The 26,150-nt window shown below is 43.9% G+C and overlaps 2 protein-coding genes across 3 annotated transcripts; both read left to right on the top strand.

Annotated features, from left to right (window-relative positions):
* The first annotated feature begins 7,670 nt into the window (after positions 1-7,670).
* rpl19 (ribosomal protein L19) lies at positions 7,671-14,227 on the top strand. Its single transcript, NM_001005122.2, is given in 6 exon segments — positions 7,671-7,699; positions 10,719-10,825; positions 10,914-11,036; positions 12,071-12,191; positions 12,857-12,967; positions 14,029-14,227. Coding segments are annotated over 6 exon segments (594 nt in total). The 5' UTR covers positions 7,671-7,694; the 3' UTR covers positions 14,156-14,227.
* A 3,359-nt stretch (positions 14,228-17,586) lies between these two features.
* Positions 17,587-25,787, top strand: 42Sp43 (P43 5S RNA-binding protein). Of its 2 annotated transcripts, none has more exons than XM_012971757.3 (9): positions 17,587-17,691; positions 19,434-19,534; positions 21,385-21,478; positions 22,045-22,133; positions 22,312-22,385; positions 22,464-22,544; positions 22,630-22,859; positions 23,354-23,407; positions 25,267-25,787. In XM_012971757.3, the coding sequence occupies exons 1-9, from the start codon at positions 17,662-17,664 to the stop codon at positions 25,513-25,515; spliced, it is 1,002 nt and encodes a 333-aa protein (XP_012827211.1). In that variant the 5' UTR covers positions 17,587-17,661; the 3' UTR covers positions 25,516-25,787. The 2 variants fall into 2 exon arrangements, with proteins under 2 accessions (XP_012827211.1, NP_001016094.1); NM_001016094.2 differs by lacking the exon at positions 17,587-17,691 and adding an exon at positions 18,094-18,229 and having other exon boundaries at positions 25,267-25,784.
* The last annotated feature ends 363 nt before the right edge of the window (positions 25,788-26,150 follow it).

Raw genomic sequence — 26,150 nt, 5'->3', positions numbered from 1 at the left:
TAAAATTGAACATACCCTTTATTATCCCTCCCACAGATTTCATCTTCTTTAGAAATAGGTTGCCATTGTAGTGTATATATGTTTACAATGTTTTAAAGACACTGATCCTCATTTCCCAGAAGAGCTTACAATCTAAGGTCCCTAGCACACATGCACTAGAGTTAGTTTCATTAGGAGCCAACAAACCTGCCTGTATGTATTTGGAGTGGCTGAGGACACAGGAATACTTAAAGAAAACTCAGGGAGACCCTACTTGGAATCAAACTCAGGACCCTTGGGTTAGTAAGGCTGATAGCTGCTGTTAGGTGTGGTGTGGTGCCAGGTGTGGCATTTTGACTACTGCAATCCTGAACAGTTACTCTAAGCTCAGTGTGTGTGAAAGTGGACAAAATGCTGTAGGCCATTGGCTTTATATTAGTGCTCTCTAACCTGTAGCCTTTTAAAGAATTCTGTAAATCATACATCATGGCCAACCAGGGTAAATAGTGCCATGTGTAAAATACAGTGGGTATACCACTAAAATTTTGTAGTGTTCAAGCCCCCCTTGGCAGTCAAATGTTTAACAAAATGTGCAAAGTTTGCCACTGACCTAGTAACCCATAGCAACCAATTAGTAAGTACTACGACTGCACCTATTTAAAAGCAAATATCTTATTGGTTGCTATGATTTACTGTACCTGGGCAAGCGTTATGCCTTTTATTACATATGGGGGTTTATTTAGGGTTCCCCTTAGCTCGCAATTACAGATAGAGAAAATCAGTTTTATATTAGCCTCAACACCCCCCCCCCCCCCACCCAAGGTCCCATCCCTGACCTGCCCATGCCTCATCCCTCTTTCTATGTTGGGCTCCCTTTTATCAATGGGGCAACGGTCCTGATTGGACCCATTGGTATCTGACACTGGTTTTACCTCTAATCTCAACCTAACCGATCATAGATATACCTATGAGACCAAATATTCATGCTCCCCAAACCTCATTTGAACTAACCCTCAAGCCCAACCCCTCTTGTGAGTACTCCATACTTTGAGAGCCACTGCTTTTGTGATCTTATAACTCCTCCAAACAAAACCTGACTATATCTTATCTTATCTTACCAAGGCCAACTCTAATGTGTTTAAGAAGCTTTATGAGTGTTTTGAAAATGCAACAGTTTTCTGAATTAGAGGTCAGGCCCAGATCTGTGCATTCTGTGGTGAGTTTCTTTATGAAAACATTGTTCATCTTTTTCACTTGTAAATGCATTTGGCAGCTTTGAGGTAGTGAACGCCATTAGAACTTGTGTCAAAACACGCTCCTTGCACTTCTGAACAGTTGCGCTCTGCGTCGCTCAGACCTTCCTGTGTTCCAATCTAAATGATGCTGCACCTATTCACACAGGGGAACCTTATGCCCAGGACGTGGCCCCTTTGCGCCAAGTGCAAATAGCCAAAGCACACTTGTGCCTAAAGAATTGGGTGCAGACGCTACTTGCATTCTGAACACCAGAAATGACCACTGTGTTTCCCCTTTTACATTGTGGACAAAAAAACCATGGCGATTGTGCTGTCATCATTCAATATTTGTTTACACTGATCCCTGATGGGCCATAAACAGCACAAGGAATCCCAATACGACTGTCCAGATACAACATAAGTGATCTGAGGAACCACACAGGAAAAGGCACCCACTACTGCAGATTCTCTTAATGCCTATAAGAGGGGCCTGGATGAGTTCTTGAACAAGCATAGTATCCAAGGCTATTGTGATACTAATATCTACAGTTAGTAGATAATGACTACTGTTTTCCAATGGACTTGAGTCATGAAGCTGCCTCCTCCAGCCTGGCATGGATACACTGCATTTCCCTAACAAGCTGCTGCAGCACTTAATGTCATTGCTCTCCCCCAGCATCCCAGTACATAGCAGCCAGTGCTCCCACAGCAGGCCCAGTATGTATCACTGCATGCCTACTCAAATGACAGGGAATGGAATACACAGCGCTCCACCAGCAGCCTTGGATACATCATTTAAAGGAGACATATTGGATAAATTGGAAAAACCCTAACCCTGTAGGCAATTATGAATAATACGTGGTGTTGGTTTCCCTTTGGGCTAAACATTAATCCTGTCTGTAAAAATGGCCCCTTTATTGGGGCTCCCTATAGATCCTATCACTTCTCTGTCCCTGTTTGAAATGAAGGGTGGGCGTGTCCTAAAGGTCCCTGCTAGAAGCACAGTAGGAGGGGGAGAGCCAATCACAGCCTTGCACTCACACAAGCAAAGACAGGCTTCAGTTCCCTATCAGGTCAGCCTAGCCGCAGATTGATTCCTATAGCCGCCACCTCCCCTGCATATCCAGAGAATTCAGCCAGCAGGAAGTGGAACAGATGGGCGGGACTAGTGGGGTTTTAGTGGAATTTCTCAATAAATCAGTCAGAAACACAACTTTTTTTAAGCACAATCCTTCTATATCTAGAAGAGTATAATTCACTGGTACATTCATAATTTTTATAGGATATGTCTCCTTTAAGCTTCTCCCAGCAGCCACCTACAATTAGATGACTCTGTGCCACTCCAGCAGCTGCTGGGTACTAGAGCAGTGTATGTATAATTGCTTGATAACCCAAATGGCCTAGTACAGACTACACAGCTCTCCATTAGGAACCCTGTATACATGACACAATGCTGCCCCCAGCAGGTGCCCAGTATGAAATTATACTATGCTCCCCCATATACTCCCAGTATAAGATGGGCTCCTGTAGCAGCTGACTAGTAGAAGACACTGTGCACCTCCTGCTGATACTATAGCAACACTCACAATACTATAGCAATACCACAGTGCTCCAACAGCTGCTGCCCAATACTCTATGCTAGGTACTACATACCACAGTGCTCCACCAGCAGCTGCCTAGCTCTAAACAACGCTGTGCTGGGTACTACATACCAGTGCTCTACCAGCAGCTGCCTAGTATTCTATACTGGGTACTAAACACCACAGTGCTCCACCACCAGCAGCTGCCTAGTATTCTATACTGGGTACTAGATACCACAGTGCTCCACCAGCAGCTGCCCAGTATTCTATGCTGGGTACTAGACACCGCAGTGCTCCACCAGCAGCTGCCTAGTATTCTATGCTAGGTACTAGATACCACAGTGCTCCACCAGCAGCTGCCTAGTATTCTATGGTGGGTACTAGATACTGCAGTGCTCCACCAGCAGCTGCCTAGTATTCTATGCTGGGTTCTAGATACCACAGTGCTCCACCAGCAGCAGCTGTCTAGTATTCTATACTGGGTACTAGATACCACAGTGCTCCACCACCAGCAGCTGCGTAGTATTCTATACTGGATACTAGATACCACAGTGCTCCACCAGCAGCTGCCCAGTATTCTATGCTGGGTACTAGACACCGCAGTGCTCCACCAGCAGCTGCCTAGTATTCTATGGTGGGTACTAGATACCACAGTGCTCCACCAGCAGCTGCCTAGTATTCTATGGTGGGTACTAGATACCGCAGTGCTCCACCAGCAGCTGCGTAGTATTCTATGCTGGGTACTAGATACCACAGTGCTCCAGCAGCAGCTGCCTAGTATTCTATGCTGGGTACTAGATACCACAGTGCTCCAGCAGCAGCTGCCTAGTATTCTATGCTGGGTACTAGATACCGCAGAGCTCCACCAGCAGCAGCCTAGTATTCTATGCTGGGTACTAGATACCACAGTGCTCCATCAACAGCAGCTGCCTAGTATTCTATGCTGGGTACTAGATACCACAGTGCTCCAGCAGCAGCTGCCTAGTATTCTATGCTGGGTACTAGATACCACAGTGCTCCATCAGCAGCAGCTGCCTAGTATTCTATGCTGGGTACTAGATACCGCAGAGCTCCACCAGCAGCAGCCTAGTATTCTATGCTGGGTACTAGATACCACAGTGCTCCATCAGCAGCAGCCGCCTAGTATTCTATGCTGGGTACTAGATACCACAGAGCTCCACCAGCAGCAGCCTAGTATTCTATGCTGGGTACTAGATACCACAGTGCTCCATCAGCAGCAGCTGCCTAGTATTCTATGCTGGGTACTAGATACCGCAGTGCTCCACCAGCAGCTGCCTAGTATTCTATGCTGGGTACTAGATACCACAGTGCTCCACCAGCAGCTGCCTAGTATTCTATGCTGGGTACTAGATACCACAGTGCTCCAGCAGCAGCTGCCTAGTATTCTATGCTGGGTACTAGATACCACAGTGCTCCAGCAGCAGCTGCCTAGCATTCTATGCTGGGTACTAGATACCGCAGTGCTCCAGCAGCAGCTGCCTAGTATTCTATGCTGGCTACTAGATACCACAGTGCTCCAGCAGCAGCTGCCTAGTATTCTATGCTGGGTACTAGATACCGCAGTGCTCCACCAGCAGCTGCCTAGTATTCTATGCTGGGTACTAGATACCACAGTGCTCCACCAGCAGCTGCCTAGTATTCTATGCTGGGTACTAGATACCACAGTGCTCCAGCAGCAGCTGCCTAGTATTCTATGCTGGGTACTAGATACCGCAGTGCTCCAGCAGCAGCTGCCTAGCATTCTATGCTGGGTACTAGATACCGCAGTGCTCCAGCAGCAGCTGCCTAGTATTCTATGCTGGGTACTAGATACCACAGTGCTCCAGCAGCAGCTGCCTAGTATTCTATGCTGGGTACTATATACCACAGTGCTCCAGCAGCAGCTGCCTAGTATTCTATGCTGGGTACTAGATACTGCAGAGCTCCACCAGCAGCAGCCTAGTATTCTATGCTGGGTACTAGATACCGCAGTGCTCCACCAGCAGCTGCCTAGTATTCTATGCTGGGTACTAGACACCGCAGTGCTCCACCAGCAGCTGCCTAGTATTCTATGCTGGGTACTAGATACCGCAGTGCTCCACCAGCAGCTGCCTAGTATTCTATGCTGGGTACTAGATACAGCAGTGCTCCACCAGCAGCTGCGTAGTATTCTATGCTGGGTACTAGATACCACAGTGCTCCACCAGCAGCAGCTGCGTAGTATTCTATGCTGGGTACTAGATACCGCAGTGCCCCACCAGCAGCAGCCTAGTATTCTATGCTGGGTACTAGATACCACAGTGCTCCAGCAGCAGCAGCTGCCTAGTATTCTATGCTGGGTACTAGATACCAGAGTGCTCCAGCAGCAGCTGCCTAGTATTCTATGCTGGGTACTAGATACCGCAGAGCTCCACCAGCAGCTGCCTAGTATTCTATGCTGGGTACTAGACACCGCAGTGCTCCACCAGCAGCTGCCTAGTATTCTATGCTGGGTACTAGATACCGCAGTGCTCCACCAGCAGCTGCCTAGTATTCTATGCTGGGTACTAGATACAGCAGTGCTCCACCAGCAGCTGCGTAGTATTCTATGCTGGGTACTAGATACAGCAGTGCTCCACCAGCAGCAGCTGCGTAGTATTCTATGCTGGGTACTAGATACTGCAGTGCCCCACCAGCAGCAGCCTAGTATTCTATGCTGGGTACTAGATACCACAGTGCTTCATCAGCAGCAGCTGCCTAGTATTCTATGCTGGGTACTAGATACCACAGTGCTCCAGCAGCAGCAGCCTAGTATTCTATGCTGGGTACTAGATACCACAGTGCTCCACCAGCAGCAGCTGCGTAGTATTCTATGCTGGGTACTAGATACCGCAGTGCTCCACCAGCAGCAGCCTAGTATTCTATGCTGGGTACTAGATACCGCAGTGCCCCACCAGCAGCTGCCTAGTATTCTATGCTGGGTACTAGATACCACAGTGCTCCAGCAGCAGCAGCTGCCTAGTGTTCTATACTGGGTACTAGATACCACAGTGCTCCACCAGCAGCAGCTGCGTAGTATTCTATGCTGGGTACTAGATACCGCAGTGCCCCACCAGCAGCAGCCTAGTATTCTATGCTGGGTACTAGATACCACAGTGCTCCATCAGCAGCAGCTGCCTAGTATTCTATGCTGGGTACTAGATACAGCAGTGCTCCACCAGCAGCTGCGTAGTATTCTATGCTGGGTACTAGATACCACAGTGCTCCATCAGCAGCTGCCTAGTATTCTATGCTGGGTACTAGATACCACAGTGCTCCATCAGCAGCAGCTGCCTAGTATTCTATGCTGGGTACTAGATACAGCAGTGCTCCACCAGCAGCTGCGTAGTATTCTATGCTGGGTACTAGATACCACAGTGCTCCATCAGCAGCAGCCTAGTATTCTATGCTGGGTACTAGATACCACAGTGCTCCATCAGCAGCAGCTGCCTAGTATTCTATGCTGGGTACTAGATACCACAGTGCTCCATCAGCAGCAGCTGCCTAATATTCTATGCTGGGTACTAGATACCACAGTGCTCCAGCAGCAGCTGCCTAGTATTCTATGCTGGGTACTAGATACTGCAGTGCTCCACCAGCAGCTGCCTAGTATTCTATGCTGGGTACTAGATACCGCAGTGCTCCACCAGCAGCTGCCTAGTATTCTATGCTGGGTACTAGATACCGCAGTGCTCCACCAGCAGCTGCCTAGTATTCTATGCTGGGTACTAGATACCGCAGTGCTCCATCAGCAGCAGCTGCCTAGTATTCTATGCTGGGTACTAGATACCACAGAGCTCCACCAGCAGCAGCTGCCTAGTATTCTATGCTGGGTACTAGATACCACAGAGCTCCACCAGCAGCAGCTGCCTAGTATTCTATGCTGGGTACTAGATACCACAGAGCTCCACCAGCAGCAGCTGCCTAGTATTCTATGCTGGGTACTAGATACCACAGAGCTCCACCAGCAGCAGCTGCCTAGTATTCTATGCTGGGTACTAGATACCACAGTGCTCCATCAGCAGCAGCTGCCTAGTTCTAGACAATTCTGTGTATTTTGTTACTGGACGACACTGTGCACATTAGCTTCAAGAAACTGGGTGACAGTGCTCCTCCAGCAGTTGCCTAGCAACAGACGATACCATGTTCCTGCCGCTGCTGGGTGCTATTTTCTGTGCTGCTTAGCGCCAGGTGAATCTATTCTCTCCCAGCAGCAGTTGCCTAGCAGTGGAAGCTAATACTGCAAGATAGATATTACTACTTAGAGGGCCCCCCATACGCTCCCCAGCCGCCCATACAATTCCCGGGGATGAACATTCTGCCAGAGATCTCTATGTGCTTTTCCAGCGGCCGGGTTCTTCTTTTCCCATTTCTTTCTCATCCCCTGCAAACCCCCCAATGTTTAGCGCTGCAACTTTCCGGCGTTCTTTCCTACCCTCAAATCGCTAACCCCTTTCACTTTGCCCTCTGTGCCTTCGCTACACGCGAACCCGCCCTCTTTAAACACAAGCCCCTCCCCCCGGTCTCAGACCCCAGTAAAGCCGCCATTTTACAGCGCCTATATAGCCCAACCCACGTGGTTCGTAGTCTGAAAGACCTCCCCGCGCATGCGCTTCTTGTCTGGACGAGACCATTATCGCTACCCGGGGGTTACTTTTTCAAGTTTTCCTTCTGGCTGACAAAAATCTGCTTTATCGTTTGGTTTATGTGCCCGATACTTTTGATAATTTATTCGTTTAGGGTGACTATATCTACCTAAAGAACGCAGTCTTGCTCGACTGCTGTAATTGACGCCCCCGTTTTGCAGTGGAATTACCCCTCCTGATAATGGTAGCTGCCAGACTTCTTCCTTTCCTTTCCGAGCTGAAGCAGAGCGGCCGCCATGAGGTGAGCGGCTTAGGGGCCTTGGGAAAATGGGTGGAATAAGCTCCTACTGACTCCTGCTTAGGACTAGAGAGCCTTTGGCAGTACATAAAGGGATGACGGTCACATGGCGGCCATTATGGGTCGGTGTGGGGTGTCTTAACCGTAATGGGGGCACACAGGGCCCATGACAGGCGGCTATCGCTCACATACGCTTAGAAATACTTATACTCCTATGTACCCTGCCTTCCCTTATATATATTGGTCCCACATAAGCATGGAGCTGCCTGCTCCCTATTATACATGGGCTGTACGTTATTGTGTATAAATAAGCTTGTACTCACTGCCTATTTGTTCCATGTGGCATTCTGCCATGTTATATTAAAGGGAAACTAAACCCAACCTCTGTCTTTTGTCTAATAAAAGACAATGTCATTCTAAGCCACTTTTAAAAATAGATTTACACATTTTCATTGGTTTTAAAGTTACTTATAACATGAATTTCTATTAAAAGTAGTCTCTGTCCTTTCACTATTCTCTGATTCTGACTCTTGAAACAATATATAAACAATCTATCAGTAGTCTGTCTTTTCACTATTCTCTGATTCTGACTCTTGAAACAATCTATCGGTAGTCTGTCCTTTCACTATTTTCTGACTCTTGAAACAATCTATCGGTAGTCTGTCCTTTCACTATTTTCTGATTCTGACTCTTGAAACAATCTATCGGTAGTCTGTCCTTTCACTATTCTCTGATTCTGACTCCTATCGGTAGTCTGTTATCCTCCTGGTCTTATAATCAATTGGCTTCTGCTGGATTTCTTCAGGAGTCGGAACCAACAGTGCTCGGGAGTATAAGGAACTGGGGCGGATAGTCACATTTTCCAAGTTATTTACTTTAATATAAATTGAAATGTTTAGAAAGACATTTCCTTTGCCAATAATATTTTGGTGGAGATCCCCCCCCCCTTCTTTAATTACCACGATCTGCATTCACATACGGGCTACTAATGTAGTTATGACCAAAGTCTTTCCAAGTCCAGTATTCCAGTTCAGCTACCTCATTCAAGCAGGCTATCACTCCTGTGTTCCTGTTGTAGCACTAATTGCATGTAGACATCATATAAGGTAATGGAGGACACCTGACACTGCAGGGCTTTGCTGCAATTAGTGTTTAATAGTAGAGCTGGGCGGTATGACCAAAAATTTCTATCACGGTATTTTTCAAAATGATTTCGGTGTCACGGTATTTTTTTTTCCATGCATGATTAGGTGTTAACCCCATTTCCTAATAAATTAGAGAATAATTACTGCAGTATTGAAAATCAGAGTCAGGCAAGCGAAGGATCGGCAACAGAAAGTCGTAAGGTAAATCAGGCAGGCTTAGTTTCCCAGGCAAGGCCGCAGACAACATAGCATAGGAGGAGGCGTTTGATAGCTTTAAATACCCCCCCCCCCTGGACGTGCACGCTTTGACATGTACGTGCGCTTTGACGCAGACAACGGGACGCGTGCGTGCACGCAAGGAGGCGCATGAGACCGTTCCGTACGGGTGAGTACTCGACACCCCGGTATTGCGGTATCTGAAAAATGAATATAGTTTTAAAAAAAAACCAAAAACACTGGTATTCGGTATTAAACGGTATATCAGCCCACAGTGGAACACACTAATAAACACTAATTGCAGCAAAGCCCTGCAGTGTCAGGTGCCCTCCATTACCTTATATGATGTCTACAATGTAGTTATGACCATACCCTTAATCTCAGCCCAAACAGAACTGACCATGTGGATTTTGTCTCTCACAATGTAACCAAAATCTTTTTAAATGACAGTGTCAGAAAGTTCTATAGGGCTTTGTATTTAGGGGCTGACACAGGAATCAACCACAGGCCCCTCACTAGGTCTATTGATCACAGTTGTAGCTGTATTGTGTTTTACGATTGTTTTAGGGGTGAAGACACACTGAGCTTCTAGTAGCAGCTACTAAACGCCAGAAATTCCCTTTCCATAGACAATACTGAGAATTGCTCCTGCTAAAACACATGTAGAGGCACTTATCAGTAAATGATCAGCATTGTCTGTTTTAGTAGCCACAACAAGTAGCTGCTACTAGTAGCTCCGTGTGTCTTCACCCTTAGCCCGTATCTACTAGCATGGCTTTCTCTGGATATCAGTTTTTCAGTTCGCCTGATTCGCCTGATTGCAACCCGGCGAAGAAGCGTTGATTCATGGAAACTCTAAACTATATTGGGTGAAAGGAAAGCATGGCCTTGGTGAAGCTAATTGACAGTTGGGCCTCACTGTCAGCTCTTTATCCTATTTGGAGTGCTGTCACAATCAACTCTTATTAAAGTGGAATCGTTTGGATCTCTAATGCTAGTGGACTGCAGAGTTAAGGGGAAAGTTGTAGGACTGAGTTGTATTTTAGTGAGTTATTTTACTCGCTATTACTTTAGCATAGTATTTGTTTATGGGCAATGACACTTTATGGCAGGGTTTATCTAGACAAGCCTCGACTTGTTTTATGGGCAGCTTATCTTTTCTCTGCAGAGTTGGTGTAGCATTGTGCCACAATAAATACCCACTTAGGTCGTGTTATTTGTATATCTGCTTTCAAAGCTTTCTGTTATATGTAAGGAAAATCTCCATGAAAATGCAAAACTTGTTGAAATGCACACCTGGGTGGTGGTTGCCCATGAATTTAGTTAGCCCACTAACCCCATGGGACATTTGTTGAAAAGAAGTCAAGTAGATGTAGAACAGGGACCTATTAAAACTTTCCTGTCACCTGTAATAAGCTGATCTGTAAAAATTGGCAGTTAGGTGGCAAAGCACTTGGTGTTGCCTCTCCATTGACTTGAGCCCATATACCCTGCCGGTGTAGTTGTTGCAGATCAGGTGAATTTTAGCAGAAATGCAGCTGTAAGCTCAATTCTCTACAGTGAGCAGAATTACATGTAAACATAGCCCCTACTGGGTATTGATGTTAGACGTCTGCTGTAATAACACCATCTAATATGTGAATAATCTGGTTTCTCTGCAGCATGCTCAGACTTCAGAAGAGGCTCGCCTCCAGCGTGCTGCGCTGTGGCAAGAAAAAAGTATGGCTGGATCCAAATGAAACCAATGAGATTGCCAATGCCAACTCTCGTAAGTTTTTTTTTTTTTTTTTTTTTATCTGCATTGCCTGCAGGCATTGTGTTTTTCATATTGGACTTAATTTTATTTTCTTTAATAGGTCAGCAGATCAGGAAACTGGTTAAGGATGGCTTGATCATCCGCAAGCCTGTGACTGTCCACTCCCGTGCCCGGTGCAGGAAGAACACCCTTGCCCGTAGGAAGGGAAGACATATGGGCATTGGTAAGTCCCTAGCAGGCATGGTACTGTTGGTGGCTCTTTAGCAGTAGTCTACTACCATTTATTTATTTGGCTGGAGTTGTAATGAAAGGTACAGTACAGGTATCAGACCCCTTATCTGGAAACCCATTATCCAGAAAGTTCAGAATTACGGAAAGACAGACTCCATAGACTCCATTTTAATTAAATCACATCACATTTTTAAAAATGATATCCTTTTTCGCTGTAATAATAAAACAGTACCTTGTACTTGATTCCAGCTAAGATATAATGAATGCGTATTAGAGCCAAAACAATACTATTGGTTTTAAATACTGTTAAAATAATTTTCTTAGTAGGCTTACGGTAGGAGATTCGAATTATGGAATTATGGAGCATTCTGGATAACTGGTCCCATACCTGTACCATGTTTAAGAATATCTTCTAAGAGAATAAAGTATATTGAAACTGCTTCTGTCCATAGCATTAGGCTTCTGCTCTTCTCACATTTTGGACACTTAAATTTTTTTTTTAAATCCTAGTTCCCCTTAACACTAAATGGTTACATAAAATATTTAAAAATTCAGTATAATTTGAGAACAATGCATTCACCCAAAGAATAAGTAACTTCTGTTGAAAGAACTGCTTTTCTCCATTCATACTGTTTAGGGGTGGTTGAAGGGTCTTATAGGTAGGAATACAGGTATAACTGCTAAATTAGACTCTGCTTTGTACTGAATGCACAAATCCGTTCACATTAATAGAACAATCTTTGCCAAATACAAAATTAACAAAAATTAAACTCCGAATCATCCCTCTGTTGATCCTTCACTTCTGCACAGACCCTGTGCTGGGGGGTCAGTGACCCCTTATAAACACTACAGTTGCTTTTATGCTTTCTTATGATGTCGCGCATATTACTGGCAGCGGGCTTTTATTGGCTGATACTACTTCCTGTGCCAGCTTTCCCATAGAGCAGTGGTTTTGAAAATGTCTCTTTATATACAGAATTCCCATTCAGAATTTTTCTTGCTGAGTTTTTTTTTTTTCTTTACTAGGTAAGAGAAAGGGTACTGCCAATGCACGTATGCCAGAGAAGCTTGCTTGGATGAGGAGAATGAGGATCTTGCGCCGCTTGCTTCGCCGTTACCGTGAATCTAAGAAGATTGACAGGCACATGTATGTATAGCGGAGCTAATGTCTAAATGTCATTAACATGAAATCAAAGTTTTATGAAGTCAGACATGCAGATATCAGTTGTGCTGATTATTGTGCAAGACATATTCATTGGTGGGATGGTTTCATTTGAGTTAATGTTTAGTATGTTATAAAATGCCTTATTCTTTGCAACTTTGCAATTGGTCATTATTATTTATGGTATTTTTAATTATTTGCCTTTCTCTTCTGCCTAATTCCAGCTTTCAAACGGGTCACTGACCCCAGCAGCAACTATTGCTCCGTAAGGCTACAGTTTTGTTGCTATTGCTACATTTTATTACTTGCATTCCTATTTAGTAGTTTGCCTGTTCATATTCCATTTTCCCATTAAAACCACCGAGAGAATAAATAATCCAGCAACCAGATAGCTGCTGAAATACCAAACTGGAAAGCTGCTGAACAAAAATCTAAACTGACAAAGTCTCAGTATATCAATCTATACATTATACTAAAATGTAATTCAAGGATGAACTACACCTTTAAGCAGTGTTGGGGCACTCCTTTCTCCTGTTACTATGAGAGAACAGATTTCTACATAAAAAAATGCATATTCAGTTTGCTGTGGGAGTCTAACTTGGAGTTCCATGGCTACACTCCATAAACATTTGTATGTTCTGCCTTTGTAGGTACCACAGCCTGTATCTGAAAGTAAAGGGAAACGTGTTCAAGAATAAGCGTATCCTGATGGAGCACATCCACAAACTAAAGGCTGACAAAGCTCGCAAGAAGCTTTTGGCGTGAGTATTGAACACATGCTAGCACTTTGTGAACTGGCTCTAATATTCGGTTAAAAGATAAGTTTAACAAAAAAAGGTTAAATCTCTAAAATTACTCCGTGCAACCCCCAGAATAACCTACATCTTTTTCTACATCACTACATTTTGTTTTCTCTATTACAGCTAGATATTGCAGCTCTTACTGATTTTGTCTAGTGTGGAGATCCACCCTGCTTTTGCTTTCTAAACACTTTCTGACTATTAAGACCTTTTAAAGAGGTGCTTACTGCCCATACCATGATTTTAATTGGAAGCAGTGTGCATGCCCAGTAGGCACCGCATTGAGGTTTTCATAATCGGAAAGAGTAGTGCTTCAGGCTAGACAAAAAAATCTGCATGTAGGGAGAAAGGTATGTTAATTCTTGGGGCTGTTTAGAGTCATTTTAGGGGATTTAAGAAAAAAACAAACAAACAAAAAAAAACTTATCCTTTTGAAGTGAAGGAATGCCCCCACATTTTTCTGCCACAGTAGCACTATTGTGGTTTGGTTCTATGTATGGCAACACATGGGTTACCTCATGATTCCCAATAAGTTGGTACCAGTGGGAATGGAGATTACACTGAATGCTATGAAATCTGAGCAAGGACTGTTTTCATTGTGTTCAGAGTTGACCTGTTACCTGTGATAACCTGCAGTCTGGAGCAGGGGGATCGGTTCATCTATTCATTGCTAGTCAACGCACAGATTACTTAAACATACATCTAAAAACCTGATGTGTGCCTGTGTACATACCAGTCATAAGAATAGAATAGAAGTTCAGAATAGGATGCAGAAAAGAAGGTTTTTTGACTATTGCTGCTTATAAGCAACACACTGTATCCGTCCACAACTTCATTGCTTGGTTTCGCCAGTCTTTAGAATTACCTGCGATAAAATCCACTGTTACATCTAATATTACTGGGCATGGATAATGTAACCGGTCACCTACATTGTTTAAGTGGCTCCCATTAGCCACTGTATTTCATAGTGCTTCTAACCTGACGGTGCTATTTCTCACACTAATCTAATGTCTCCCCTCCAGTGATCAGGCTGAGGCTCGCAGGTCTAAGACAAAGGAGGCAAGGAAGCGCCGCGAGGAGAGACTGCAAGCCAAAAAGGAAGAAATCATTAAAACACTTTCTAAGGAAGAGGAGTCTGGAAAGAAATAAATCCCACGGCCCTGCCATTTGTGTATATAGAGTGCTGCTTTGTGCAAACTCAATAAAAACTCACCAACACCGTGGATCTGTTCCTTGGCTTATATGTAACATTGCAACTACATACATATTTCTGTACATCTGCAGCTGATATAGCAAGGCAAACTTTCTGCATTCATTCCTGGGAGGGAACTGTTAAGCTTTTCCCTACTAGCGCCCCAGTTTAATGCCAGTTGCCTAGTTTATGCTGTAACTAGTACTTTCATATTCTCATACCCAATTCATGCCTTACTGTGGACATAAAAGTAGCAGTACTATTCTGTCAACACACCCTCCTACCATGTTACATTTGCCCTATGTCAGGTAGATTTAGGCTGGTTTGTTTCTTTCCCCATGACAGATTCCGATTCCTTGAGTGTGCAGAACAATTCTGTTTTCCTATTGTTACATAGTGGTATCTGCTGCAGAAATGGTAAAGAATGTGCTTTGCACATTGGCCATGTTGGTAGGAGGCTGTCGACTATATACCAATACTTTTTCTACAAAGGGAACAATGTACAATACATAACAGTTTGGGGGGGGGGGGGTTACATAATAGACACTATGTTTGCCCAGGGTTTTAGGTTTGCCCATAGTTGCCAATCGGCATGTAGCATTTACTGGTCACCTGTTTAAAAGCCAACGTATTGGTTGCTGTGGGTTACTGCTTTTGGGCAAAATTAGTGCCTTTTTTTTTTTTTTTTTTTTTTTTTTTTTTACATACGGGGGTAAGAGGCAGTGGGGCCTGTTTAAACACTGGGCAAACTTACACATGGGTAGCAACCTATAGGAACCAATCAGTGATTACATTTTTTCAGCCACTGCAGGTATAACCGTTAAAGCAGACTTCTAAGTTACAGCCCAGGTGCAAATTTGCCCAGTGTTTATAAATCAGCCTCACTGGTCAATGCCTGTCCAAACCTTGGTATATTGCCTAGTAGGGGGTTATTGTACAACACAAGTAACTGCATTTCTAATCTATTCAAAGATGGCTGGCTAGTAGTTGCCTTATATCTTTACAGCTGAGCTTTTTATTCCCCCTGCAATGGCTCCTGCATTCTAGCACAAGGGAACACATGAGTTTGTAGTCCTTATTTATTCTTTGTAGTTATTGAACTATTTGCCTTCCTCTTCGGACTATTGCCACCTTTCACATGGGGGTCACTGACCCTGGCATCCCCCCAAAAAATTGCTCTGTGAGGCTACAATTTTTTTACTACTTCTATTCAGCGCCTCTCCTATTCCTATACCAGTCTTCTATTGAAACTTCTCCCTGGTTGGCTGTACTGCAGTGAGCATAGTATATAAGTGCCCAGAAGGTACAGCTCACTCACTACATGATCATCCAATTGATACTAACAGTATAAACAGATGCAACTTGTGCTGCAAAACCCATTGGTTTGTGACACTTTCTATATGTGGCATCTCAACCTGACTAGTTCCGATGCATGGCTGCTTGAAAACTTCTTTAGTCTGCTACTTTCCCAAGCAACATAACCAACAACCACCTTTAATAAGGCATTCCATAAAGCTATGTAGTGGGACACTTTAAAGGGGTAGTTCATTAAGAACTGTATGTTATACAATGTCCTAATTCTGGCAACTTTGCAATTGGTCTTCATTTTTTTATAGATTTTTAGTTCTTTTCAGTTTTTAAACAGGTCACTGACCCCAAAAGGGAAAAAAAAACGATTGCTCTGTAAGGCTACAATTTTATTGCTACTGTTACTTTTTGTTCATTATCTTCCTTTTCTGTCCCAGTCCTATTTAAACCCCAATCTCATTTAAACTTCTAGTTGCTAAGGTATAGAAGACCCTAGCAACCAGATAGCTGCTGAACAAAAAGCTGATGTCTATGTCATACTAAAAGTTAATTTAAAAGTGAACAACCCCCTTTAAAACTAGGCATTTGTGTAATTTTCCTTAATTACATCGGCTTATTGCTCACATAATGTATCAGTTCCTTCACCAGTGGAATTTGCAATGTAGGGTCCCTATCACAAAAAAAAAGATTTTATTATTGTCCTTGGTGGTAGTGTGTACCCTGAGATTTAGTCTGTGTGGCATCCTCTATATGAAACACTGACCCCTATTTACTGTTGGGCGAGATAGAACTACAGCGTTCTGATTGGCTACTTTGCAATTAAAGAGGATGCAGTCATTGATATTGACAATTTGCAACTGGTTTTCATTTTACTTATTTCTTATGGGTTTTTAGTTATCTAGCTGGTTGTTCAAATGCTCTCCAGTTTGGAATTTCATCAGCTATATGGTTGCTAGGGTCTTATTTACCCTAGTGACTGAGAAATGGTTTAAAAGATAGATGGTAATATGAACAGGAGAGGGACTGTTTTAAAAGATAAGTAATACAAAGTACAGGTATAGGACCCATTATCCAGAATGCTCGGGACCAAGGGTATTCCGGATAAGGGGTCTTTCTGTAATTTGGATCTCTATACCTTGTCTACTAAAAAAATCAATAAAACATTAAACCCAATAGGATTGTTCTGCCCCCAATAAGGGGTAATTATATCTTAGTTGGGATCAAGTACAGGTACTGTTTTATTATTACAGAGAAAAGGGAATCATTTAACCATGAAATAAACCCAATAGGGCTGTTCTGCCCCCAATAAGGGGTAATTATATCTTAGTTGGGATCAAGTACAGGTACTGTTTTATTATTACAGAGAAAAGGGAATCATTTAACCATTAAATAAACCCAATAGAGCTGTTCTGCCCCAATAAGGGGTAATTATATCTTAGTTGGGATCAAGTACAGGTACTGTTTTATTATTACAGAGAAAAGGGAATCATTTAACCATTAAATAAACCCAATAGGGCTGTTCTGCCCCAATAAGGGGTAATTATATCTTAGTTGGGATCAAGTACAGGTACTGTTTTATTATTACAGAGAAAAGGGAATCATTTAACCATGAAATAAACCCAATAGGGCTGTTCTGCCCCCAATAAGGGGTAATTATATCTTAGTTGGGATCAAGTACAGGTACTGTTTTATTATTACAGAGAAAAAGGAAATCATCATTTTTAAAAATTAGAATTATTTGCTTATAATGGAGTCTATGGGAGATGGCCTTTCCATAATTCAGAGCTTTCTGGATAATGGGTTTCCGGATAAGAGATCCCATAACTGTAATACAAAGTAAAAATAAAACTGTAGCCTCACAGAGTTGAAGTTTTTGGCTGCCAGGGTCAGTGACCCCCATTTGAAAGCTGGGAAAAGGCATAGGAAAAAGACAAATAATTAAAAAACTAAAAAAAGTAAATAAAAAACAGTTGCAAAGTTGCCAGGAATAGGCCAATCACTGTCAGATTTGCTGATGGCCAAGAACCTTCACATGGAGAGATAAGGGCTGTGCCATTACTGGCTACCTATTAAAACCACATATTGAATGATTAAGCAGCAATTAGTTGAGATGCATGTTGCACAGAATCCAGTACAGTCTGCGGCAGGCATCTGAATGAACACTGTGGATTTGTGGAACAAACAGGTGCGGCTTATAAAAGCATGATAAGGGAACCCAGGGGAGAAATCTAGCCCCTCTGTGGCACATACTATTGTAATATTTGCACAGACAGCCTGATCCTCGTTATGCTAGGGTTCTCTAATGAGCGCACAGTGACCCTGAGAAGTAAGTAGGCCCGTTTGCATTAAACACATTACAGTCTCTGTTACAATTAATTGGCTGCCCGGAGGCAGAGCAAATATTTTTGCCTTAAGTTTAATGGGAAACGTGTCAGTAAAATATAGGTATTTATGCTGTAGCCTCCGGCCTGAAGCCTATTTACTACTCAATATGGGGCTGATGGAAGTGATGTGGCTCAGCTGTTACAGGGGGGAGGGTATATAACCAGGATCAGTGGCCCAGGCCCCTGGGGGTGTAAGTAGGGGGTTTTTGGAAGATGAAGAATGTTGGGCAAACTATACCAGGCAAGTTGCAGGCGTTCCGCTGCCCAGCGGCGGGGTGTATGGCCACCTACAGAAAGGAGGGGAAGCTCCGGGACCATATGGCTGGGCACAGTGGACAGGTAAGAGAGGAAAATCTATATTTGCAGCCATTTCATAAGACCCAGGGGGTAGATATACTCTTTTTTTTTTTTTTAAAACTTTATATTGGGGAGGCTGCTTGCTGGGGGTCACTGACCCTCACAACCAAAGGTGCAGGCTAGAGAGAGACCAACTGAAAAGCTGCTTAGAATAACTTGTTCAAGGTTAGTATTCCCCCTAAATGACTGTAGATGTATTTGGAATAGGTTTACTCCTCAGGACTTAAACCTACCCCTGTATTGTGGTTCCTACTGAGTTGGGGGAGACTAATACCATTAAACTGTAGCAGTAAAACATGGAACACTCAACCCCCCACGCATTGGAATTCTGGGAAAATGTGGGTAGTCATTATTTGTGTCTTTTAATAAATGCTGTACACTGAGTAGGACTTCTCTGGGGTTTCTGCCTGTTATGTAGTGTTTCCAGGGAAGGGGCCTATAGGTTAAAGGTTTGGTTCATCTTTAAATTAGCTCTTGGTATAATGTGGACTGTAATATCCCAACAACTTGCCCTTTGTCTTCTTTTTGTGGATTGTTAAAATTTGAGCTTTTTGTTTAGCAGCTCTCTGGTCTGGCATTTCAGTAGTTATATGGTTACTAGGGTCTCATTTACCCTGGCAACCAGGCAGCAGTTTGAATGGGAAGCTGGAAAATGAATGGGGAGAGGGACATGAATGGGAAGAGATGCAACAATTAAACTGTAGCCTCATCATGGAGTGATAGTTTTTGGCTGTTAGGGTCAGTGACCCCCCTCCCCACTGGTAAGAGGCAGGAGAGCCATGTTAGAGCTATATTTTATGAATGTCCCATCATCACCATCAACCAGCTAAATACATGGCTACTGGCCCTTCTTTTTGGCTAGTGCATTGCTAAGACTTTTTTTAAGGAGAAGTTTACCTTAAAGCCAATGGACATAAGCCATTATGACTCCTCCCTGACTAGGGGCAACTATAAAGGGTTCCAGAATGACTTGGTACAGTGTTCATTTTAAGGTGGGCTTCCCCTTCATTTCCTTGTCTTGTACGTCTGTTGATTGGAGTGATATAGTAGTAAGGTTGGTGGGCAATTTGCATTTCATTTATAGATGTAATGACTCCCGAGTAAAATTCTTTTTAATTAAAAGTTCAGTACTGTGTACAGGTAGCACAATATCTTACCCACCCCTGCACGTGTATCCCTTATACAGAAGCCATGGAAATGTAGCAAAAAAGACTGCGGCAAAGTGTTTGCCCGAAAAAGGCAAATCCAGAAGCACATAAAGTGCCATCTGATACTGAAGAAATACAGGTGTGTATGATCTGTAACCCCAGCCCTATCAATTGGGTTTGTCACAACAGCGCCGCCTGCTGGTCAGTTTTCTGCCGGGAGAAAGGAGGAGGGCCAGATCTGGAGTGGGCTTCAAAATAGACCTTGGCATTTCAAGTATACAGAGGCCCAAACAGCCTCCAACAGGCCCAGTAAATATAGTGAGTGCCTATGGCACCTTACAGTAGCCCCTCTGGCATTTGCCTGAACCCACAGATTGCCAGTCCGGACCTGATATGTTTTTCTGGTTAGAAATTTCAGAACATTTCTCACATCTTTCCTAACCAGAACATCATCAGATCAGCCCTCTTTCTTTCTCCTGACCACTTCCTTGATTAGATCATGTTCAGAGCTGACCAGCAGGTGGTGCTGTTGTATTTATTCATATCGACAGTACATTATCCTTTAATTTGGAAAAGGTAAACTGCAAATGTGCTTTGAATAGCCCCTAATTCTACATTCACAAAAAAAATAAAAAATTACTCATCCTGTAAGTGCTTACCTGCAGCTGTCCAATCGGGTTTTCTTGGGGACCCAAGAAGTGGCTTTAGAAAAAAAAATCTTGAACATAATATACTTTATTATAATAGGGCAGAAAAACTGGACTGTAATAACGAGGATTGGGGGGACCTGATTTTAAGGTTACAAATTCCCTCACGTCTTGGTGCTTGAGATTGACACCAATCAGTGTTGGTAATCTACCCCTACTGACTGGCTATTGGTGCAGGGGTATATTTAAAGAATAACTTTGCTCCATTGGGCACAGTGCTTGTGGCAGGTACACTGGGTACATTTTATACTGGCATAGCCGGTAACTGCATTAAGCACTTGATAGATGTCGGGGTTGCTATAGTGTAAGCAGTTTTAAAATGGGTGCAATGGGCATATTGGTAATAGTGGCAGGTAGATGTTGTACCTGAATTATCCCTTCTCCCAGTGGATCCCCTCCTTGCAGTGCCGGAGTGCCTACTGAAATAGGGAGAGCTAAGAGCTGCAGAGACCATGTTGTCTGCTCTGGCTCCCCGAGAGGGCTGAGGGCAGTCAAAATGCCGTGTGTGCCATGGTGGGGAATATGTTGGGAAGTGGCCTGTAGATACCTCCTCTAGCCATTACCCTTATGACATTACAAAAACTAGAGGAAATACTAAGGTTTAGAAACCTCTATCGGGCTCGGACTGGCAATCTGTGGATTCCGGCAAACGCCAGAGGTGCTGCTGTAAGATGCCATAGGCAGTCACTATTTATTGGGCTGGGGGGCTGTTTGGGCCTCTGGGTACTGGGAATGCCAGGGGGGGCTGTAAGGTGCCATAGGCAGTCACTATTTATTGGGCTGGGGGGGGGCTGTTTGTGCCTCTGGGTACTGGGAATGCCAGGGGGGCTGTAAGGTGCCACAGACAGTCACTATTTATTGGGCTGGGGGGGGGCTGTTTGTGCCTCTGGGTACTGGGAATGCCAGGGGGGCTGTAAGGTGCCATAGGCAGTCACTATTTATTGGGCTGGGGGTGCTGTTTGGGCCTCTGGGTGCTGGGAATGCCAGGGGGGCTGTAAGGTGCCACAGACAGTCACTATTTATTGGGCTGGGGGGGCTGTTTGTGCCTCTGGGTACTGGGAATGCCAGGGGGGCTGTAAGGTGCCACAGACAGTCACTATTTATTGGGCTGGGGGGGCTGTTTGTGCCTCTGGGTACTGGGAATGCCAGGGGGGCTGTAAGGTGCCACAGACAGTCACTAATTATTGGGCTGGGGGGGGGCTGTTTGGGCCTCTGGGTACTGGGAATGCCAGGGCCTATTTTGACTCCCAGTTCTGTCCCTCATTATGCCCTTTGCTTCTAGCTGTTCCGCTGCTGGCTGCAAGATGGCGTTCAACATCAAGAAAAGCCTGAAGAGCCACACTCTGTATAAACACGGGGATGCCCTGCCCCTTAAGGTGAGCTTACGGCTTGTTGTGCAGTGTAATGGGGCTTGGCAACTCCTACAGCCCAGTCTGGCAAATTAAATGGCGGCTCAGTCCCATCCCACATGCAGACTGATAACCCCCATAGAGCAACATCTGCCTCATCAACACATATTAATACTGGAGTAGTAACATTCCAGTGCTATAACTTTAACTGGAGCAGTTACTGTAGGACCCATATTACTCTCCCAGACACACAGGAGTGTTAGAAACCAATCATCCCATACTGGTTCTCTCCCTATACCATGTGATTAATGGTTTCTATCCTCCCTAATAACATGGGCATAAAGTGTGTGATTTTACTGATCATGCTGTTTCTCAGATGGCAGATTTTGCTATACATAGTAACATAGTAAGTTGGGTTGAAAAAAAACACACGTCCATCACGTTCAACCATAATGCCTATATATAACTTGCCTAACTGCCAGTTGATCCAGAGGAAGGCAAAAACCCCTTCCTGACCTTTCAAATAAATATATATGTCCTCCGTGCAATAATAGTTCAGCAACAACCACCCCTCCTATGCTTCTCTCATTCAGTGCTCGGTGTCGGGGTGCAAAAGAAGCTTCCGGAAGAAAAGTGCGCTGAGAATCCACCTGTCGGAGCACAGTAAGGAGTCGCTGTCTGTGTAAGTATTTGCCCAAGTATTGGCCAAAGTTTCTCCTGCTGCTATCCATTCCCATAACATAAGCTAAAATACCACATGAACCACAGTGGTGGTCTTTATGTAAGTAAAGCTTATCGAGCATATTATGTTGAACCTTTTAGGCTAAATGGCCCCTTTTTTTTTCTCCTATTCCCGACAGCTGTGACCTCCCTGGGTGTGGATGGAAGTCGACGTCTGCGACCGAGCTCAAAGCCCACCAGAGGCGACATGGCGGTGAGTTGCCAGCATTATTAACCGGTGTGTGTTCATCAGTTGATGTTATGCCTCAGCTTCTGCCTCTTTGTATCCTAGGGTACCGTTGTTCTCACGAAGGCTGCCAAACCATTTCCCCGACTTGGACTGCCCTCCAGACGCACCTTGAGAAGCACCCATGTAACTTCAGCCATTCATTTGTATGCAATGCATTGCCACTGCCCCCTTTGGTGGGTAACGGTAACCCTCTTTATTCCTTCTGCAGTGGAGCTCCAGTGTGCCACATGTAAGAAGCCATTCAAGAAGGCCAGTGCCTTGCGTAGGCACAAAGCCACCCATGATAAGAAGCCACTCAAGCTACCGTGTCCACGGCAGGACTGTGATAAAACCTTCAATACGGTGTTCAATCTGACGCACCACGTGCGCAAGGTCCATCTGTGCCTACAGACCCACCGGTGCTACCATGCTGGGTGCAACCGCAGCTTTGCCATGAGGGTAATTGTATGGAGAGACTTGGGCTAACTGGGCAGAACTGGCACTCCTACAGTGGCCAGGCCACACTTGGCATAGAGCTGGAATAGCAAAACAGAATTAGTGGTAGGCCTTGGGTCCAGTTGTATAGGTTTTGTCTTATTTCCAGACCAAGGAGGTGTTTTGTTGTGCCTAATTCAAAGTAAAGGATACGTAAATCAGAGGGCTGATCTGATGTTCTTCTGGTTAGGAAAGATATTAGAAACCTCAGAAATTCTTGGGTCTTTCCTAACCAGAAGAACATCAGACCAGCCCTCTCTTCCTTCTGACAACTTCCTACACTACATGTTCAGAAAACCACCAGCAGGTGGTGCTGTTGTAACAATCCATTTATAGTAACCGTACTTAAACCCTTTATGTTGGAATTTAAAAAGTTAATTGCAAACGTGCTTCAAATCAATTTTTGAATCACTTTTTTTTAAAGGTTTACTTATCCTTTTAAATGTTTCTCATTCCAGGAGAGCCTGCTTCGCCATCTTGTGGTTCATGATCCTGAAAGGAAGAAGTTAAAGGTAGGGGCTGTCTATTGCAACCAGATAACTTATACCATCTTTGCTTTCTATGCTAGACTTTCACCAGCACAGAGACTGGGCAGAGTTGGCTACCGGAGCGCTCACTGTTGACTGTTTCCTGTGAATTTGGCCCCTGATTGGACATAAACTGATCATATTCACCTATTTCTATGAACACAAGAGCGCAATTTTCTACCATAGGTTCTTAATTGCATTTCCCATAGACTCCATTATTAGCAAATAATTCTAATTTTTAAAAATGATTCCCTTTTCTCTGTAATTATAAAACAGTACCTGTACTTGATCCCAACTAATATATAATTACCCCTTATTGGGGCAGAACAGTCCTATTGGGTTTATTTAATGGTTAAATGATTCCCTTTTGTCTGTAATAATAAAACAGTACCTGTACTTGATCCCAACTAAGATATAATTACTCCTTATTGGGGCAGAACAGCCCTATTGGGTTTATTTCATGGTTAAATGATTCCCTTTTCTCTGTAATAATAAAACAGTACCTGTACTTGATCCCAACTAAGATATAATTACCCCTTATTGGGGGCAGAACAGCCCTATTGGGTTTATTTCATGGTTAAATGATTCCCTTTTCTCTGTAATAATAAAACAGTACCTGTACTTGATCCCAACTAAGATATAATTACCCCTTATTGGGGGCAGAACAGTCCTATTGGGTTTATTTCATGGTTAAATGATTCCCTTTTCTCTGTAATAATAAAACAGTAGCTGTACTTGATCCCAACTAAGATATAATTACCCCTTATTGGGGGCAGAACAGCCCTATTGGGTTTATTCAATATTTAAATGATTTTTAGCAGCCTTAAGTTATGGAGATCTAAATTACTGAAAGATCCCTTATCCTGAGCATTCTGGATAACAGGTCCCATATCTGTATAGAGGTGCAAGCTTGCATCCCTGCAGGTAACTATAGCAACCTATTTCCTTCAGCATCGGACTGGGGTGTGCAAGGCCCACCAGAGTTGCTACCCCAGGGGCCCCTGCTGCTCGCCCGATGCTATCCCCCTTCCTATCTTTAATTTGCTGCCATCAGGGCAGGGAAGGCAGCAGGGGAGCAACAATATTGCTGGTGGGGATTCAGTCTGGGTCGGCCAGGCCCACTGAACTTGGGTTTTTTTTTTTTTTTTTTTTTCCTGCCGGCCCGGTCTGTTCCCGTTTCCTTAAACATTGGTGACTCTTAAAGGGGACCTGTCGCCCACACATAAAAAGCTGTATAATAAAGTCTTTACAAAAATAAATAAATAAATAAAACCTGAAACCCAAATTCTTAAATCATCCATACCTGTAATAAATGTATTTAAAAATCTGAGCTGTCAATCATATATTGCCTGCCCCACCGTAGGCATGGAGGCAGGGCAGGCAATATATGATTGACAGCTTAGATTTTAATTACAATTACTTTCTAACTTTCTATTCGGCACTTCCTTGATGGCAAATGCATTTTGGGGTGATACAGTGTACCCAAAATGGTGCCAGCTTACTGAAGCCTGAAGGGAGGAAAAAAAAAGAAATTCATAGTGTATTTTGCTTAACTAACATGATAAAAAAAAAAGGACTTGAAATTATTTCTTGGGGTAGGGTGACAGGTCCCCTTTAATGACTAGCTAATAAATGAGTGATCTGATTGGCTGTTGGCTGAGCAATGTGCACTTATTGCTGAGCAAACTAGGATTTCAGCCCTTTCTTGCTTGTGCCTAAAAGACCCCATAACTGGGTGGTGATCACAGTATTTGGCAATCAAGGCAAACGCTAGACAAGGCTTAATGCTTTCAAGGAATTGGTTGTTGCTTAATGACACCTGTTTGCCTTTTCTCCTTTCCTAGTTGAAACTTGGACGTCGCCCCCCAAAATTCCGTGGGCGGGGAGCCCGTTGCCCTACGCCTGTAGTAGAAGAGGATTTGACCAACCTCTTTAGCCAGAAACTTCTCTTCCATTACAAGACCCGCCTGGAGACCAACCTGTCTGGTCTGTTTAATGAGCGCCAACTCCGGGAGCCCGCGGAACCAGAGGTCAACCTTAGCGGCCTGTTCCAGCTGCCCCAGGGCCGTGCCAGAGCTGAAAAAGCAGCCTAAGCCTCCAGCCATAGAATACTGAGGCACAAGCACTTTTAGACCGCTGAAGGCTTAACCAAAAAGTTATTGGTTACATTTAAGCTTAAATGTTTTTGTTTTTTAAAAAGGGGCCTTACTTTTATTTATAGCAGTAGAGCTAATTTGGCAAAGATGTGCAATGTTTTTGCTCTGGGAGCTCAGCCCGGTGCAATCGCTGAATAAAGTGGAATATGATGCCCCTGTTTTACAAGCTGTAAATCCTGATTTCAGAAATAAATTAAAAAGCATCAGCACTTGTTTGACTGCTGTACTCACAATGTGCCACTAGGGGGGGCTGCTACATAATGTTTAGGGCAGAATGCACCTATAGGGATTAAAGTGTAAATATAAAAATAAGCCTGGCTGGTTTTAATGAGCGGCTATGACTTATTTATAATGCGCCAGCACTTTTTTCTGCTAAGCTATACATAACTGGAGCATGTCTTGTTGTGTGATCAAACAAGGTGCCCATGTGAAATGACTGCGCCTCCGTCTCTGTAGACTATAGAGAGAGCCGACAAGTATAAATTCATAAAAACAGCAGAATAATCTGTCTGGTGGGGGTACAGAACATCAATGCCAGCATTCTAATCTGTGCAAGAGGGACTAACTGACCC

Source organism: Xenopus tropicalis, chromosome 10 (assembly GCF_000004195.4).
Source record: "Xenopus tropicalis strain Nigerian chromosome 10, UCB_Xtro_10.0, whole genome shotgun sequence".
NCBI lineage: Eukaryota > Metazoa > Chordata > Amphibia > Anura > Pipidae > Xenopus > Xenopus tropicalis.
This window is presented reverse-complemented; position numbering and strand designations above follow the sequence as displayed.